The following is an 18061-nucleotide window of genomic DNA, read 5'->3' on the forward strand; positions in this document are numbered from 1 at the left end:
GCGCTGGAGTTTATTGGTCGAGGCCGGAGAGCTTTGAAAAGAGGAGGATTAGGAGAAGGGAGGAGGGAGGAGGAGAGTTGGGCTCTCTCGTTCTCTCTGCAGCTGAACTTGGACCTGGAAACACATGTTTAGATCACAGCGAGCGCCGCAGTGGAAATACCCAGGTAGGCAAAGGTCAGAAGGGCTTACTAGTCTCGCTGTGGCCAGACAGACAGGCCCAGTGGAGGGGGTGTGTGTGTGTGTGTGTGTGTGTGTGTGTGTGTGTGTGTGTGTGTGTTGGGAGGTTGAGTGTGTGTGTCTTGGGAGGTTGTGAGTGTGTGTATGTGTGTGTTGGGAGGTTGGGAGAGGGTGTGGGTGTGGGTGTGTGTGTGCCTGCGTGTGTGTTAGTGTGTGTGTGTGTGTGTGTGTGTGTGTGTTGGGAGGTTGGGAGAGTGTATGTGTGTGTTGGGAGAGTATGTGTGTGCGTGTGTACGTGTGTGTGCATGTGTGTGCTTGTACGTGTATGTGTCTGTGTATGTGCGTGCATGTGCGTGTACGTGTGTGTGTGTGTGTGCATGCATGTGTGTGTGCGTGCGTGTGTGTGTGTGTGTACGTGTGTTTGTGTGTGTCTCTGTGTGTGCATGTACGTGTGTCTGTACATGTGTGTGTCTGTGTATGTCTGTGTGTGTGTGTGCGTGCATGTGTGTGTGTGTGCGTGTACGTGTGTATGTGCATGTACGTGTGTGTGTGTGCATGTACGTGTGTGTGTGTCTGTGTGTGTCTCTCTGTGTGTGTGTGTGTGTGTGTGTGTGTGTCTCTGTGTGTGTGTGTGTGTGTCTCTGTGTGTGTGTGTGTGTGTGTGTGTGTGTGTCTCTCTGTCTGTGTGTGTGTGTGTGTGTGTGTGTGTGTGTGTGTGTGTGTGTGTGTGTGTGTGTGTGTGTGTGTGAATGAGGTCAACAGACCGAGAGACTGGACCTGATTACTGGTCTCCCCTCTTATCTCCGTCCTCCTCTAATGCAGGAAGCGCTCTCTGATTATTCTCCTATCAGTTGTGTGATTAGCTCGTTGCTAACAAGCCCTGCAGTTTGGATGGGCGCCGCTGCCCGCTGGCCCCAAGCACTGCTTTTAACTCTTAATTGCATTACCATATGTTCCCGCTGCAGCCTTCACTGACAGAACTAGGGCTGGATCCCAAACATTCGGTCTTGGGTTTAGTTTTTCCTACCATATACTGTAATAAAGTTAAAGGTCCAATATGTAATATTTGTACTGTAATAAATCCAAAAATAACACCAATGCTTCATCAGATATTAAGGAAACATGTTAAACTGAAATACTATCTTTTCTGACAACCATGCTAATGTCAGTATTTTTCCTTTTTGAAATTTACATTCCGTGACGTAATGTCTGTTTATGTTTTGATCTGTGTGTTGTTATCAACGGCCCAGTTTGACAGGCAGGCCGGGTTGCCAGATATACCTGTAAAAACGTAAACCCAGCGCGCTACAGCTGTAACGGTAGTACAGCCATGAAAGCAGCAAACAAACCAACAGGATCAACGGAGATAGATTCTACATGACATAAAAAAAGAAAACAGCATGTTTCTAACAGTTGCGTGACCAGAGACGTAACAACCCCCTGGTAAATATTGGAGATGTATTTGAAAGATGGAGACAGCTTAGATCCCAAAAGGACGCAGAGTTGGCTTATTTCCTCTTGAACAGGTTAGCATTAGCTTCAGGCTAATTTATCACAGCTACTAGGGACGGGCATTTTATGTCATTTCAACATTTGTGTACTCACATTGAATTATATAGCTAGAGTACCCGAGTTGGTTAATTGCAAAAACAATTGAGACCCGACTGGTCCTGGCTAACGCCGCCATGCTAACCCTGCTAACTGCTAACGTTAACGGGAGGACCAGGCATGCAGCCCATGGCGGTTTACAACGTGTAGTTTAGCGGCTGGAGCCGACAACGGTGAGTTATTTTAAGCCACGAGAGGGGGGCTGTAAATCAGAAAGAGAGGACTGTGAGTTTGCAGTGTGTTTAGCGATTGTTGCCGTAATTCTAAGTCAATGAAGTGTGTTCCGTCGGCAAGGTAGTGGTGTTTTTAGCGTTTCGTATTGTAATTCTAACCCGAGGAAGTGTGCCTGACTGGCGTGTGGAGAGGACAGTGAGGTTGTTGTGTTTTTAGCGGTTCATACTGTCATTTTAAGCCAAAAAAGTGTGTCTGTTAGTTGGTTACAGAGCTCCGCGTGAGCACGGGCTTTTATGACTGTCAATATAGCCAGCATCTACCGTTAGCTACTCCGCTGTGCTGTGGAGTAATGTCTGGCTATGTGAGACTAGCATCTACCGTTAGCTACTCCGCTGTGCTGTGGAGTAATTTCTGGCTATGTGAGACTAGCATCTACCGTTAGCTACTCTGCTGTGCTGTGGAGTAACGTCTGGCTATGTGAGACTAGCATCTACCGTTAGCTACTCCGCTGTGCTGTGGAGTAATGTCTGGCTATGTGAGACTAGCATCTACCGTTAGCTACTCCGCTGTGCTGTGGAGTAATGTCTGGCTATGTGAGACTAGCATCTACCGTTAGCTACTCCGCTGTGCTGTGGAGTAATGTCTGGCTATGTGAGAAAAGCGTCCAGCAACATTGTTGTGAATGCTGCGGTCTCAGCCTGGCGACCCCCGTGAACTTGGAGTCTGGGCAGGAGGGGGCGGGGGAGACGACTCTCCAGTATTTTGAATTGGTAGTGCAGTAACAATTTTAACCGCTAGCTGCCAGTATTATATACAATATTACATATTGCACCTTTAAGACGGACTTTTTCTAAAACCTTTTTTTTGTAGAATCGCAATCCTGTGTCACTCTGCAGAGGCCGGTCGTTTTGCGCGTGGATCAGACTTGTTTTTGTGTCTGGAACGCAGCACTATAGTCCCGTACAGGAAACGGGGAACATCACTGCCTCGATTGCTGCCACGAGAAAGATTTAAAGGAACACGCCGACTTATTGGGAATTTAGCTTATTCACCCTTACCCCCAGGGTTAGATAAGTCCATACATACCCTTCTCATCTCAGTGCGTGCTGTAAGGCTGTCTGCCGCCGCCAGCGGCATCAGGCCAATACAGAACCTGCAGGTAACTGGTTCCAGTAATCCTACTGCTCCCAATAAGTGACAAAATAACGCCAACATGTTCCTATTTACATGTTGTGATTTATAGAGTCACAGCGTATACAAAAAACATCGTAACATAAGACACAGCCATCTTCTAACGGTAAACAAACTGGGAACTATATTCTCAGGCGGAAGAATATAGTACTTGGGTGGAATGATTTGCTTTGCAGCAAGCCTGTCTGAGAATATAGTTACCTTACCTCTCCCTTTTCTTTCCTTCTTTCCTCTCCCCTTTCCTCTCCCTTCTCTTTCCTCTCCACTTTCCTCTCCCTTTTCTTTCCTTTTTTTCTCTCCTTTTCTCTCCCTTTTCTCTTCCTGTGTAATTTCCTATAGAGAGCCTAAATATTTCTTTATTCTCTTCCCTTTCTCTTCTGCATCTTTCCTTTCCTTATCTTCTCTTGTCTTTCACCCTCTCTTCTATTTCATTTAACCTTCCCTTGTTATCTCACCTTTTCTTTCTCTCTCCTAATCCTCTCCTCTGCCATCCTCTCTCCTCTTGTGTGTCTTTTTCTCTCCCCTTTTCCCTGCTCTCCAAGCGTCTCCTTTCCTTTGATTCAACCTCTTTCCTTATCTCTCGTTCTTTCCCTCCTCACATCCACTTTGTCCTTCCTCTCTGTTCTCTTCTCTCCATCTCTCCTCTCACCTTTCCTCCCGTCTCAGCACCTTTTCCTTTCTCTTAACGACGGGCAGCGCTCACATCAGCCTCACTAATTAACTCATAAATCATCTCCGTGTACATGCAACGTTTCAGACTTCTGGCCGAGCGGAAGATAATCACCGGGTTGACTTTTCTTTTTTTCTTTTTTTTTTTTTTTTTTTAGGATTAACAATTTAAATTATTTAACCCCTCCTGTTGTCCTCGGGTCAACTTTGACCCCTTTTTTTCCAAGTTTCTATATAAGAAATATAGGTTTCTTTTTAACCAAATTGCCCAAAAAATAACATGGCTAGTTCCAAATGTTGCTCTTCAGAAGTCAAATTAATGATCAGGAAATGTAAAAAAAAAGCCTGAAAAACTTTGGCAAAAGTGATACAAATGATAAAAAAAGTGCCAAAAGCATCAAAATGTTGCAAAAAAATGTTGCAAAGAAATGTTGCAAAAAAAGTGCCAAAAACATTAAAACAAAATGCGACCAAACATTGACAAAAGGGGATTTTTTAAATTTTTTTGACCTGGCAGGACAACTAACTTTTCACGTTGCACACAGACAACTTTTCACGTTGCACACAACTTTTTACGTTGCACACAGACAGGAAATGTAAAAAAAAAAGCCTGAAAAACTTTGGCAAAAGTGATACAAATGATAAAAAAGTTTTTTTTTAAAAATGCGACACAAACGTTGACAAAAGCGGATTTTTTAATTTTTTTGACATTTTTTAACAACTTGTATGGTTGACGGAAAGACGGCACAAAGGTTAAAAACTGTGTCCAAAACACACAACACACAACACGAACACATCCCCTCCCCCTCCGCACAAGTGTAGAGGCTCGGTCCTCGACATGGCGGCCGCGTGTTGGGTTCCGACCTGCAGCAACATTTACATAACAACCCTTTCAATACCAATCTGTTGCAGGACAGGAGAGATTTTAATACAGCACCTTAGTGCTTGTTTGTACAGCATTTTGGTCAGCTTAAACTGTGTTTAAATGTGCTCTAGAAATAAACTTTACTTACTTACTTTACAAGAGACAGGGTTTAGAGAGCAATTCTCAACAGAGTAAACAGAAGTATATAACCCTTGTGTTGTCCTTCGGGTCCCGGTGACCCAAAGGACAACACAAGAGTTAAATGCAACGACAAGAAAAACAAAGTATGAACTAAAGAACAAGGATGCAATCAGGGACATAAAAGGAAAAAATGATACAAACAACGTCTTAGGGCCCTATTTTATCGATCTAAGCTCATGGTGTGAAGCGCCTGGTGCAGGTGTGTTTAGGGCGTGTCCAAATCCACTTTTGCTAGTTTAATAGATCTGATCTGTGTGTGTGTGTGTGTGTGTGTGTGTGTGTGTGTGTGTGTGTCTGTCTGTGTGTCTGATCTGTGTGTGTGTGTGTCTGATAATTGTCTAAATATGTACAAAATGGCTGTTTAACATTAGGAATGTGTGTGTCTGTCAGTCTGTGTGTGTGTGTGTATATATATGTGTGTGTGTGTGTGTGTGTGTGTGTGTGTGTGTGTGTCTGTGTGTCTGTCTGTCTGTCTGTCTGTCTGTCTGTCTGTCTGTCTGTCTGTCTGTCTGTCTGTCTGTCTGTCTGTCTCTCTCTGTGTGTATATATGTGTGTGTGTGTGTGTCTGTCTGTCTGTGTGTATGTCTGTCTGTCTGTCTGTCTGTGTGTGTGTGTGTCTGTCAGTCTGTGTGTGTGCGTGTGGGTATATATCTGTGTGTGTGTGTGTGTGTGTGTGTGTGTGTGTGTGTGTGTGTGTGTGGGTATATAAAATCTATTACAACAACTCCATATTACAGATGGGACTCTACAGGATGAAAAGGTGTTAATAAGTGAGTGTGGCTTCAGCCTGCAGGTCCCTTCCTCTGGCAGGGAGCTGGCCCTCTGCTGTGTACTGGTGGTCTCGTTTTCTCCAGGCGTGTGTGTCTAATTAAAGTGGGATTAATGAATCACGCTATAGAACAAAAGGCAGACCTCCCGCTCTGATCACACTCACAGAGGGAGAGGGAAAGGGGGAGGGAGGGGTCAGAAAGCTGCTATACGGCTTTATTTGCCTTATATTTTTCTCCAATGTGACATCATTGGTTCCCTCTTTCAGTTCAGTTCAGCCTCATTACACTGAAACAATGTCGAATGATGTGATCTCTCCTGCACAGTGACATGACCAGGGTTTTAAATGAACTTTTTTTGATCACCACAGGGCTCATACACATTTTATCCAATACTTTTCCATGACTTTTTGGCAAATTTCCATGACTATATGTTCCTGAAAATGTCAGTTGACATTATACAATAAGAATACTAATCTTCCATGACTTTTTCATAGGGCTGGGCGATATGGACCAAAAGTCATATCCTGATATATTTTGGCTGAATATCGATATACGATATATATCCCGATATTTTTTCCGCAAAGTGAGAGCAAATGTTCAGTCAAAGCCAAATATGACATGTTACATGTAGTTTCATAGAAACCGGCTATTTCAGTGAACAGTTGCAAAATCAAATGAATAAATAATAAACAGGTTTCTTCACCTGGTTCAATGCTCAGCTGTTCAAATAACAATAAAATGTAAACATAAATACTGTATAACAACAGGAGTACCTTTTTTGAAATCAAAGCTCCATAAGGTTTGTTTTAGTTTTTTCCAACGTTTTAAATTGTTACATTTTAATTGTGGAGAAACTCAGTTTTACAGATGGTTAATTAACTACATTTATATTGTGCTTTTCTAGTCTTAACCACCTCTCAAAGCTCACAGCTCTGTCAATTAAATCAACTAATCGATTAGTCGACAAAATCCTATAAGTGTTAGTCGACTAAGAAGTTCTTTAGTCGAGGACAGACCTAGTAAACAGGGTCTATGACACTACCGTTGTTTTTACGTTTTTTGCAGTGTAGCGATTTGAGTTCTAACTCTTTGTCGCCTCTTCTTTCTCTCCAGATGAAAAGATGCTGCGGGGACACAACGAGAAACTGAGCCCTACCTGAAACCACCTCTCCCCCCTCCCTCCTTCCCCCCTTTCCTCCCCCCTCCCCCCTACCCCTACCCCTACCCTCTACCCCCCCGAACCAGACCGCCACCATGAACCTGCTGTGCCGCGGGCGTCTGAAGCTGCTGGTGGCGTCTCTCACGGCCATCGTGTTGCTCACCTGGCTCTACCTGCTGGCCGGCAACCTGGAGAGTTAGTACACACTCCCAACTCTATCACATGCCCTGTCTCTCTCTCTTTGTCTCTGTCTCTCTCTCTCTTTGTCTCTGTCTCTCTCTCTCTTTGTCTTTCTCTCTCTGTCACTCTCTCTCTCTCTCTGTCTCTCTCTCTGTCACTCTCTCTGTCTCTCTCTGTCTCTCTCTTTGTCTCTCTCTCTCTCTTTGTCTCTCTCTGTCTCTCCTCTCTCTGTCCCTCTCTTTGTCTCTCTGTCTCTCTCTTTGTCTCTCTGTCTCTCTTTCTTTCTCTCTGTCTCTATTTTTCTCTCTGTCTCTCTGTCTCTCTCTCTGTCTGTCTCTTTGTCTCTCTCTGTCTCTCTCTGTCTCTCTGTCTGTCTCTCTGTCTCTCTTCCAGTCTCTCTCTCTCTCTCTCTCTCTCTCTCTTTCTCTCTCTCCTCTCTCTGTTTCTCCGTCTCTTTGTCTCTCTCTCTCTCTCTCTTTTCTCCGTCACTCTGTCTCTTTGTCTCTCTCTCTATTCTCTCTCTCTCTGTGTCTCCTCTCTCTCTCTCTCTGTCTCTCTCTCTCTCTCTCTCTCTCTCTCTCTCTCTCTCTCTCTCTCTCTCTCTCTCTCTGTCTCTCTGTCTCTCTCTCTCTCTCTCTCTCTCTCTCTCTCTCTGTCTCTCTCTCTCTCTCTCTCTCTCTCTCTCTCTCTGTCTCTCTGTCTCTCCTCTCTCTCTCTCTCTCTCTCTATCTCTCTCTGTTTTTCACTCAGAGTTTCTCTGAACCCAGTCTGTCTTCATGGGAAACAGAGCTACGGCCTTGTTGATTAGGGCTGCTCGATATAAGGAAATCATTATGATTATTATTATTCTGATTTTCATTGAGAAATATTAAAAATAAAGGATACGTAGGATTAGATTTGTATGATGCGACGTCTCTGCAGCACCACAATGCTGAATTCAGAACGGTTTGACACATATTTTGCCTTTTTGTGAAAATATGGCGCCCACCCTGTGATTTGGATATTGCACTAGTCCATATTGAGATCCATTGTGCAGCCCTACTGTTGACCACTGATGAACTTCACCTTCACTTGTATTCATAGTGTTACATTTTATAACAGGAGTCATCTCAGGACACGTTACACATAGAGTAGTAGTCGAGATATATATATATATATATATATATACACACACACACACACTGTACAGGCCAAAAGTTTGGACACACCTTCTCATTCAATGAGTTTCCTTTTTATTTTCATGACTATTTACATTGTAGATTCTCACTGAAGGCATCAAAACTATGAATGAACACATATGGAATTATGTACTTAACAAAAAAGTGTGAAATAACTGAAAACATGTCTTATATTTTAGATTCTTCAAAGTAGCCACCCTTTTTTTTTTTTTTATTAATAAGGGAAAAAATTCCACTAATTAACCCTGACAAAGCACACCTGTGAAGGTAAAACCATTTCAGGTGACTACCTCATGAAGCTCATTGAGAGAACACCAAGGGTTTGCAGAGTTATCAAAAAAAGCTTTTTTGTTAAGTACATAATTCCATATGTGTTCATTCATAGTTTTGATGCCTTCAGTGTGAATCTACAATGTAAATAGTCATGAAAATAAAAAGGAAACGCATTGAATGAGAAGGTGTGTCCAAACTTTTGGCCTGTACTGTGTGTGTGTGTATGTGTGTGTATGTATATATATATATATATATATATATATATATATATATATATGTGTGTACTCGGTTACATTCCACTGCTGTCTGCCAGGCATTTCTCAGTATTCAGGACAATCTGGAGAAACCTCGCTGGGTCATATTTCACGGATATTGAGTTTAAAAAGAAGTCCCACACAGATATATAATAAAAGCCCGGAGCTGTGGCTTTGGGTCGGACGGACTCACAGGAATCCACCCAGCGAGAACAGAAAGCATCAATTATCAGACTGGGCTCCACTCCTCCATCCCTCTGTTACAGGTCATGTTGGAAACACACGGAAACACACTTTCTGACATTCCAGAGATCCACCACGGCCAAAGTGTGTGTGTGTGCGTGTGTGTGAATCTGTGTGTCTGTGTGTGTTTTTCTGTGTGTGTGTGTCTTTATGTGCGTACGTGTGTGTGTGTGTCTGTGTGTTTGTCTGTGTTTGTGTGTGTCTGTTTGTCTGTATGCGTGCGTGTGTGTGTCTTTGTGTGTGAGTCTCTGTGAATCTGTGTGTGTGTGTGTGTGTGTGTGCGTGTTTGTCTGTGTGTGTGTGCTTGTGTGTCTGTGTGTTTGTCTGTGTTTGTGTGTGTCTGTTTGTCTGTATGCGTGCGTGTGTGTGTCTTTGTGTGTGAGTCTCTGTGAATCTGTGTGTGTGTGTGTGTGTGTGTGTGTGTGTGTGTTTGTCTGTGTGTGTGTGCTTGTGTGTCTGTGTGTTTGTCTGTGTTTGTGTGTGTCTGTTTGTCTGTATGCGTGCGTGTGTGTGTCTTTGTGTGTGAGTCTGTGTGAATCTGTGTGTGTGTGTGTGTGTGTGTGTGTGTGTGTGTGTTTGTCTGTGCGTGTGTCTATATGTGTGTGTGTGTGTGTGTGTGTGTTGTGTGTGTGTGTGTGTGTGTGTGTGTGTGTGTGTGTGTGTGTGTGTGTTGCTTCTGGCAAATTTAATAATTCAGTAGAAAACACAAATTAGAAACATCTTGTTCTAAGCTTTTTTTATTTCCCACTGCCCTCCTCTCTCTCCTCTTCTCTTAACATTTCCATCGTGATGCTCCAAAAAGATCCGACCCATAACTGCTCAGTTTCCTCTGTTTGAACCATTGTAGGACAGGAACTCAGCGGGCTACGCCAGCTTCTCAAGCTGATCACGGTGTTCCTTTAACAGGTTTTTTATTGTTGTTGTTGTCGATTTGTCTTCAGCAGAACCGAGTAGTGAACGCAGCATTAATACATCACCTATTTTTAAGCTGATGTTGGGAACTTGTTATCAAACGGCGGCTTATTAACACACCCAGCAGTGTAAGAGCAACATGATGATTTATTAGGAGTCTTTGTGTTTGTGTCCGATAGATAGATAGATAGATAGATAGATAGATCGATCGATCCCCAAGGGGAAATTCAGGGTCCCAGTAGCTTAACACATACACATACATCATAAACAGGATAAAAATAACATCCAAATATCAGTTTTAGGCTAACTATATGTGCTGGGGTCAGCCCTATGTTCCCACAGTCCTATGGTCCCACAGTCCTATGGTCCCACAGCCCTATGTTCCCACAGTCCTATGGTCCCACAGCCCTATGGTCCCACAGTCCTATGGTCCCACAGTCCTATGGTCCCACAGCCCTATGGTCCCACAGCCCTATGGTCCCACAGCCCTATGTTCCCACAGTCCTATGGTCCCACAGCCCTATGGTCCCACAGCCCTATGGTCCCACAGCCCTATGGTCCCACAGCCCTATGGTCCCACAGCCCTATGTTCCCACAGTCCTATGGTCCCACAGCCCTATGGTCCCACAGCCCTATGGTCCCACAGCCCTATGGTCCCACAGCCCTATGGTCCCACAGCCCTATGGTCCCACAGCCCTATGGTCCCACAGCCCTATGGTCCCACAGTCCTATGTTCCCACAGTCCTATGTTCCCACAGTCCTATGTTCCCACAGTCCTATGTTCCCACAGTCCTATGTTCCCACAGCCCTATGGTCCCATGTGTGTGTGTGTGTACATGTGATTAATTAATTTCTAAAAGAGCTCCAATGTAAGTCGACTTCAATCCAATTTGGCCTCAGAAAGTCCAGTTTAAACATAGTACATGCATCTCTCTCTGCCAGCGCTCATATTTTTTAGCGTCTTTAGTAACAAACCGTTACCCCCCCCAACCTGAGGCACTCCGGGAATATTCACACCCAGTCTGTCGGGAAGAGTGAGAGAGCGAGGGCAGGAGGAAGGTGCAGAAAGAGGACGAGAGGAAGTGCGATGAGCAAATTTCAAAGTGTGAGACTCACGAGAACACATCGTTCACAAAACTCTCTGTTCTGGAAAAACTCTGAAAACATGAGCGTGTGATGGCACCTGGGGGTTAGTGGAGCGATGGGTTCAGGGTCACACCTCCAGAAGACAGCGCTTCTTAACAGCCGCTGTCCTCGATATCGGACTCTGTGCAATAACTGCTGTGACTTTTTTTTAGCTGTTTTATCTATTTATTGAGAATGTGTTAGTGTATGTGCATATGTGTATAAATGTTTGTGTATGAATGTATGTGTATCTGTGTGTATATATATATATATATATATATATATATATATATATATATATATATATATATATATATATATATATATATATATACACACACACACACACGACAGCAGTAAATGTACTCGATCACATTCCACCGCTGTCTGCCAGGCATTTCTCAGTCATGAAAATAGAGAAACACATTGAATGAGAAGGTGTGTCCAAACTTTTGGCCTGTACTGTATAGGTTTATCTTCTTTACTCTGTATACATATGTATGTATGTATGTATGTATGTACGTGCGTATGTATGTATGTATGTGTATGGATGTGTATGTGTATATAGGTGTATATCTTTATTTTTTTTCTCTATGCTGCTATTTGGAGAGGATTGCTCCAACAGAATTTCATTGTATCGCATACAATGACAATAAAGATCTATCTATCTTGATATGTCGGAATATAGCAGCAGTTATTTAAGTATGTTCCCTTTGGTAAAAATGGTCCAGTAACTCCATGCATCTTGTACAGCAGTGTACAGGTGTGCATGTGGCTCCACTGGGCTGCAGGGTAAACAAACCGTAGCATTGTTTTCACTCAGTTTGGGGAAGACTTAAACGTGTTATATACTAGACGCATCCAAGGTGGCGCGCGACATCGTGACGTCAGAATGATGTAATATCCGGCCGGTGTCAGTACCCGATCCGTGCCGCCTGCACGATCCATTCTGCACATGCGCAATATGTTCATGCATGCGCAGATGAAAATACTGTTTTACGAGCTGCCCGATCTGTTCTACGCTAGCGTCCACCGGGAAGCTAACATTAGTTTAGCTAACCCCTTATTCGGCTAACCGCTAGGTGACCGCTAGATTCAGTCTAAAATAACGTTAAGTCAAACTTAATGGGAAAAGCAGGCTACAGCTAAATTAAGAATTTACAGTCGTGGGGTTATGTTCCTGGTTCTCTACCCCTTTAAAAATATTATTAATTCGATGGAGTCTAATCTCCAAAAGACTTTGTACATTTTATCTTGCAGTTGTACAATAAATATTTCTGCATATCTGCAAACGAAGTCTCTCCTGATTGAATTAAGGTTGTATTCCCTGTATGATGTACAGTACAGGCCAAAAGTTTGGACACACCTTCTCATTCAATGTGTCTCTTTATTTTCATGACTATTTACATTGTAGATTCTCACTGAAGGCATCAAAACTATGAATGAACACATATGGAATTATGTACTTAACAAAAAAGTGTGAAATAACTGAAAACATGTCTTATATTTTAGATTCTTCAAAGTAGCCACCCTTTTTTTTTTTTTTTGATAACTCTGCAAACCCTTGGTGTTCTCTCAATGAGCTTCATGAGGTAGTCACCTGAAATGGTTTTACCTTCACAGGTGTGCCTTGTCAGGGTTAATTAGTGGAATTATTTCCCTTATTAATAAAAAGCAAAAAAACTTTGAAGAATCTAAAATATAAGATATATTTTCAGTTATTTCACACTTTTTTGTTAAGTACATAATTCCATATGTGTTCATTCATAGTTTTGATGCCTTCAGTGAGAATCTACAATGTAAATAGTCATGAAAATAAAGAGACACATTGAATGAGAAGGTGTGTCCAAACTTTTGGCCTGTACTGTACATTATACAGGGAATACAACCTTAATTCAATCAGGAGAGACTTCGTTTGCAGATATGCAATAAAAAGGAAACGCATTGAATGAGAAGGTGTGTCCAAACTTTTGGCCTGTACTGTATATAGTTTCCTATTATTTAATGTATACTCTGTATGTGAGCTGTGTGATATTTTAATGCTGCAACACCGTTATTTCCCATTATTTTGGGATCAATAAAAATCTATCTATCTATCTATCTATCTATCTATCTATCTATCTATCTTGCAGGGAACTTCTCTGAGTTGGGCCGACTCGGTTCTAAAGGTCTCTAGTCCAGTAAGTAACGATTCCCTCTGTCCGTCTCTGTCTCCGTCCACAGACGGGCGCTCCCTCCTATTGGCTCCCTGTCTGGCCGACACGCCGGCAGCTCAGGTGGTAGAGCGAGCCGTCCTGGAGTCGCGGGTACGAGAGGTGGAGGAAGAGAACCGGCGGATCCGTCTGCAGCTCAGCCAATCGCAAGGCGGCACCGCCGGACAGCCGCCGGACGGAAACTACGGCAACCAGCAATGGGGCGCCTCAGCGGACACGGGCCCGGAGGACGGAGACAACACGGCAGAGGAGAAGAACAACCACACCGAGTGTCCTCGGGCACCCAGCGTCCAGAAGTGTGAGGTCAGGAAAACACAACAGCAATACAACAATACACAACAACAGAAAACATTCCTTCATAATAGTAAAAACTACTGTCAGACCATCATGTTCCCCTCAGGATGATCCTCGGAGGATTCATCTAGCTCACTGGTTCTCAAACTGTTTTCAATAACGTATTACTTTTGAATTCTTTAAGGGTCCCATGACATGCTGCTTTTTGGATGAATTATATAGACCTTAGTGGTCCCCTAATACTGTATCTGAAGTCTCTTTTATATAGACCTTAGTGGTCCCCTAATACTGTATCTGAAGTCTTTTATATAGACCTTAGTGGTCCCCTAATACTGTATCTGAAGTCTCTTTTATATAGACCTTAGTGGTCCCCTAATACTGTATCTGAAGTCTCTTTTATATAGACCTTAGTGGTCCCCTAATACTGTATCTGAAGTCTCTTTTATATAGACCTTAGTGGTCCCCTAATACTGTATCTGAAGTCTCTTTTATATAGACCTTAGTGTATCTGAATACTGTATCTGATTTTCTTTTATATAGACCTTAGTGGTCCCCTAATACTGTATCTGAAGTCTCTTTTATATAGACCTTAGTGGTCCCCTAATACTGTATCTGAAGTCTCTTTTATATAGACCTTAGTGGTCCCCTAATACTGTATCTGAAGTCTCTTTTATATAGACCTTAGTGGTCCCTAATACTGTATCTGAAGTCTCTTTTATATAGACCTTAGTGGTCCCCTAATACTGTATCTGAAGTCTCTTTTATATAGACCTTAGTGGTCCCCTAATACTGTATCTGAAGTCTCTTTTATATAGACCTTAGTGGTCCCCTAATACTGTATCTGAAGTCTCTTTTATATAGACCTTAGTGGTCCCCTAATACTGTATCTGAAGTCTCTTTTATATAGACCTTAGTGGTCCCCTAATACAGTATCTGAAGTCTCTTTCCCGAAATCCAGCCTTGGTGCAGAATTATAGCCACTAGAGCCAGTCCCACAATGAGCTTTCCTTAGGATGTGCCATTTCTGTAGCTATTGAGGAGGAGGGGGGGGATGGTGGGGGTGTGGTCTTGTCCAACTGCCACTTTGCTCGTTTGAAAGCCATGATGTCTCTCTCTCTCATGGGTGGGCCAAATTATCTAGGCGGGCAAAGCAGAGAAAGGGGAGGTAACCTTTCTCCTTATGACCTCATAAGGAGAAGATTCCTGATTGGTCCATCTGAGCTTTAATTTTCTCAAAGGCAGAGCAGGATACCCAGGGCTCGGTTTACACCTATCACCATTTCTAGCCACTGGGGGACCATAGGCAGGCTGGGGGGAACTCATATTAATGTTAAAAAACCTCATAAAGTGACATGCCAAGGGACCTTTAAGCCAAGTACCCCCTGACCAGCACTAATCATTTTTGGTAGAAAAAAAAAAGTCTATATAAACAGGAACAGTACAGCGCTGTCAGCGATAGATTTACGAGGGTTTTTTTTTATGCCTTTTGATGCTTTTTTAAACATTTTTATCACTTTTTTCAGCGTTTTTTTTCCCTTCGTAATCAATAAACCTTATTTATGTGACATTAAATCAAATCTTTGAGTTAAATAAGAAAACAAATATTATGAGGAATTTGGACTAATAGTTAAGATCAGACCATGTCACAGATGGGCTTATGTCAAAGTTTAGTTTTTGGTTTTGAATTCAATTCAATTTCTATAAAAATTGCATAAAATTCTTTGAAATTAATCATTAATTTGACCCGCAAAGAAGGTTCTATGGAAACCGTACAACGTTCCTTATTTTTGGTTGAAAGAAACTCATAATTCTGATATATAACATTTTAAAAAACTTTGAAAACAGGTCAGATTTGACCCAAGGAAAACACCTTAACAAGAATTAATAGTTGACGTCTAATCAATTTATTGGTTAATTTCGTTCGGTGCAATATTAGAAAATTGATAATTATTATTTTTTCTTTTTTAAATTACATTCATAATACAGTACAGGCCAAAAGTTTGGACACACCTTCTCATTCAATGCGTTTCCTTTTTATTTTCATGACTATTTACATTGTAGATTCTCACTGAAAGCATCAAAACTATGAATGAACACATATGGAATTATGTACTTAACAAAAAAGTGTGAAATAACTGAAAACATGTCTTATATTTTAGATTCTTTAAAGTAGCCACCCTTTTCTTTTTTATTAATAAGGGAAAAACTTCCACTAATGAACCCTGACAAAGCACACCTGTGAAGGTAAAACCATTTCAGGTGACTACCTCATGAAGCTCATTGAGAGAACACCAAGGGTTTGCAGAGTTATCAAAAAAAGCAAAGGGTGGCTACTTTGAAGAACCTAAAATATAAGACATGTTTTCAGTTATTTCACACTTTTTTGTTAAGTACATAATTCCATATGTGTTCATTCATAGTTTTGATGCTTTCAGTGAGAATCTACAATGTAAATAGTCATGAAAATAAAAAGGAAACGCATTGAATGAGAAGGTGTGTCCAAACTTTTGGCCTGTACTGTACATCATACAGGGAATACAACCTTAATTCAATCAGGAGAGACTTCGTTTGCAGATATGCAGAAATATTTATTGTACAACTGCATGATAAAATGTACAAAGTCTTTTGGAGATTAGACTCCATCGAATTAATAATATTTTTAAAGGGGTAGAGAACCAGGAACATAACCCTACGATGGGGTCTAGACACCGGTGGTGGCGGAGAAGGACCCCAAAGAGGCAACGGAGTGGTCAGCCGGGAGAAACACGAAGACCGGTGCTGGCAGGGGAGGTGGAGGGTTGAGCGCTTTGCCCCAAACGACTGACAGCACAGGGAGAGAACAGATTTAAACTAGAGTTGTATTACTGTGATCGGCCCTTGAATTTCGTGGCCAAGTCTGATTGGTTTAACTGAAAGCAATCGCTTCTAAACAGCTGATTTTGATTTTAAGAAGAAAGAGCAGCGACTGGGTTAATGACGTCTTCCTGAAGGAACGCTAAGCTTCATTAGTTGACGGCTAATCAATTTATCGGTTAATTTCTTGCAGTTATAGACTAAACTCTGGCGAATAATCATAAATATGTGAGAGGCAGAGAGAGGACTGAGTGAAGGTTGTGTGAAGTTGTGGAGCGGAGCTTCAGGTTGTTGTTTTTTTTTAAATTTACATTCACAGAAGCCAAATCTTCACAGCTGAGGTGTTGAGATTGATTGTTGGGGTCGCACGTTGTCATGGAAGTCGGCTAGAAAAGGGCCGAGGCATGATGCACGGAGAGGCTGTGAACGTGTGATGAACGTGTGATGAACGTGTGATGAACGTGTGATGAACCCTGTCAGCAGCAGCCAGAGTGTGAACGTGTCGACTGGCGAAGTGAAATGACTCCTGGCTGCTTCCTGGTGAAGCTCTGAGCTGCTAACCTTCTTCATAGAGACGGAGAGCTTTTTAATTACCACCCCCAACCGAAAGGAGAAAAACAGCTCTCTGCTCTCCGTTGACTTTGTATCGCGTGAAGGTTTCTTCCTCGTCAATTTCGTCTGCTAGCAAACAACTGAAAAATCCCTAAAAAGCTGCTGAGTGGCAATATTCACCACCAACAACGTAAAGATCTCAGAAATAAGTTTTTATAAGCTGCCGACACAAAAAACTGAGCTTTTATTAAGACAAAAGTGGACACAGATGTGAGGAATCAGCAGAGAGAATAAGAATGACAATCAGGGCCCTATTTTAACAATCGAAGAGCCTGGTGCAGGTGTGTTTAGGGCGTGTCCAAATCCTCTTTTACTAGTTTGACGGCAGTAAAAAGGGTCCGTGTGCCGGGCGCCTGGTCCTAAAGGGTTGTCCTTAGTGTCTTCATTAATCAGAGGTGTGTTTTGGGCGTAACATGCAATCAACCAATCAGAGATCATCTCCCATTCCCTTTAAAAGTCAGGCGCGTTTGGACCTTGGAGCATTGCTGTTATGATGGAGGATTTGCACCCTAATATTTTAATTTGTAATCTTCTGCGTGTGTGTGTGTGTGTGTGTGTGTGTGTGTGTGTGTGTGTGTGTGTGTGTGTGTGTGTGTGTGTGTGTGTGTGTGTGTGTGTGTGTGTGTGTGTGTGTGTGTGTGTGTGTGTGTGTGTGTGTGTGTGTGTGTGTGTAACAAGCATAGTGTGTGCGCGCTGTGCACGAGCCTAGGAGCATTTTACTAATGCTCTGTTAAAATAACAATGAAATGCTGCGTTATTGACTTTAGACCAGGTTTTTGTTGGTCAATGGTGTGTTCACTTCCCGCTGCCTCAAGATAGCAATACTCCCACAATGCACCTGATTTTGCAATGACTGAATATCTGTAAACTATTTTTGGAAATTAAGTTTAAAAAAAGCAGGTTTTTGGGGGGTGGGAATCTCTTTTTTTCTCTTTTTCATCAAACAATAGTTTTTGCAAGTTTCCGCAATTTCATCGCATAAAATTGCATAAATATCCCGCATATTCCATCGCATTTTTTAAGAAAACGTGCCGCATAATCAAGGCTTTTTGCCCCCGCAACAATCACAATATTTCTGGAAGGACTGAACAAACTCATGTACACTAGTTG

The 18061-nt window shown here is 42.3% G+C and overlaps 1 protein-coding gene and 1 long non-coding RNA gene across 3 annotated transcripts in view; both read left to right on the forward strand.

The window, feature by feature from the left end:
• Nucleotides 1–6829, forward strand: part of LOC114560585 (uncharacterized) — a 68852-nt gene extending 62023 nt beyond the window's left edge. Inside the window, exon 3 of the long non-coding RNA XR_003693202.1 lies at nucleotides 6769–6829. This is a non-coding gene — a long non-coding RNA (uncharacterized LOC114560585). The remainder of the gene's footprint in view (nucleotides 1–6768) is intronic.
• A 76-nt stretch (nucleotides 6830–6905) lies between these two features.
• Nucleotides 6906–18061, forward strand: part of large2 (LARGE xylosyl- and glucuronyltransferase 2) — a 42101-nt gene continuing 30945 nt past the window's right edge. For both annotated transcript variants that reach the window (XM_028575313.1, XM_028575321.1), the window contains exons 1-2: nucleotides 6906–7009; nucleotides 13203–13495. In XM_028575313.1, coding sequence (XP_028431114.1) covers nucleotides 6910–7009; nucleotides 13203–13495 — 393 coding nt within the window. In that variant the 5' untranslated portion in view covers nucleotides 6906–6909. The remainder of the gene's footprint in view (nucleotides 7010–13202; nucleotides 13496–18061) is intronic.

Source organism: Perca flavescens, chromosome 1 (assembly GCF_004354835.1).
Source record: "Perca flavescens isolate YP-PL-M2 chromosome 1, PFLA_1.0, whole genome shotgun sequence".
NCBI lineage: Eukaryota > Metazoa > Chordata > Actinopteri > Perciformes > Percidae > Perca > Perca flavescens.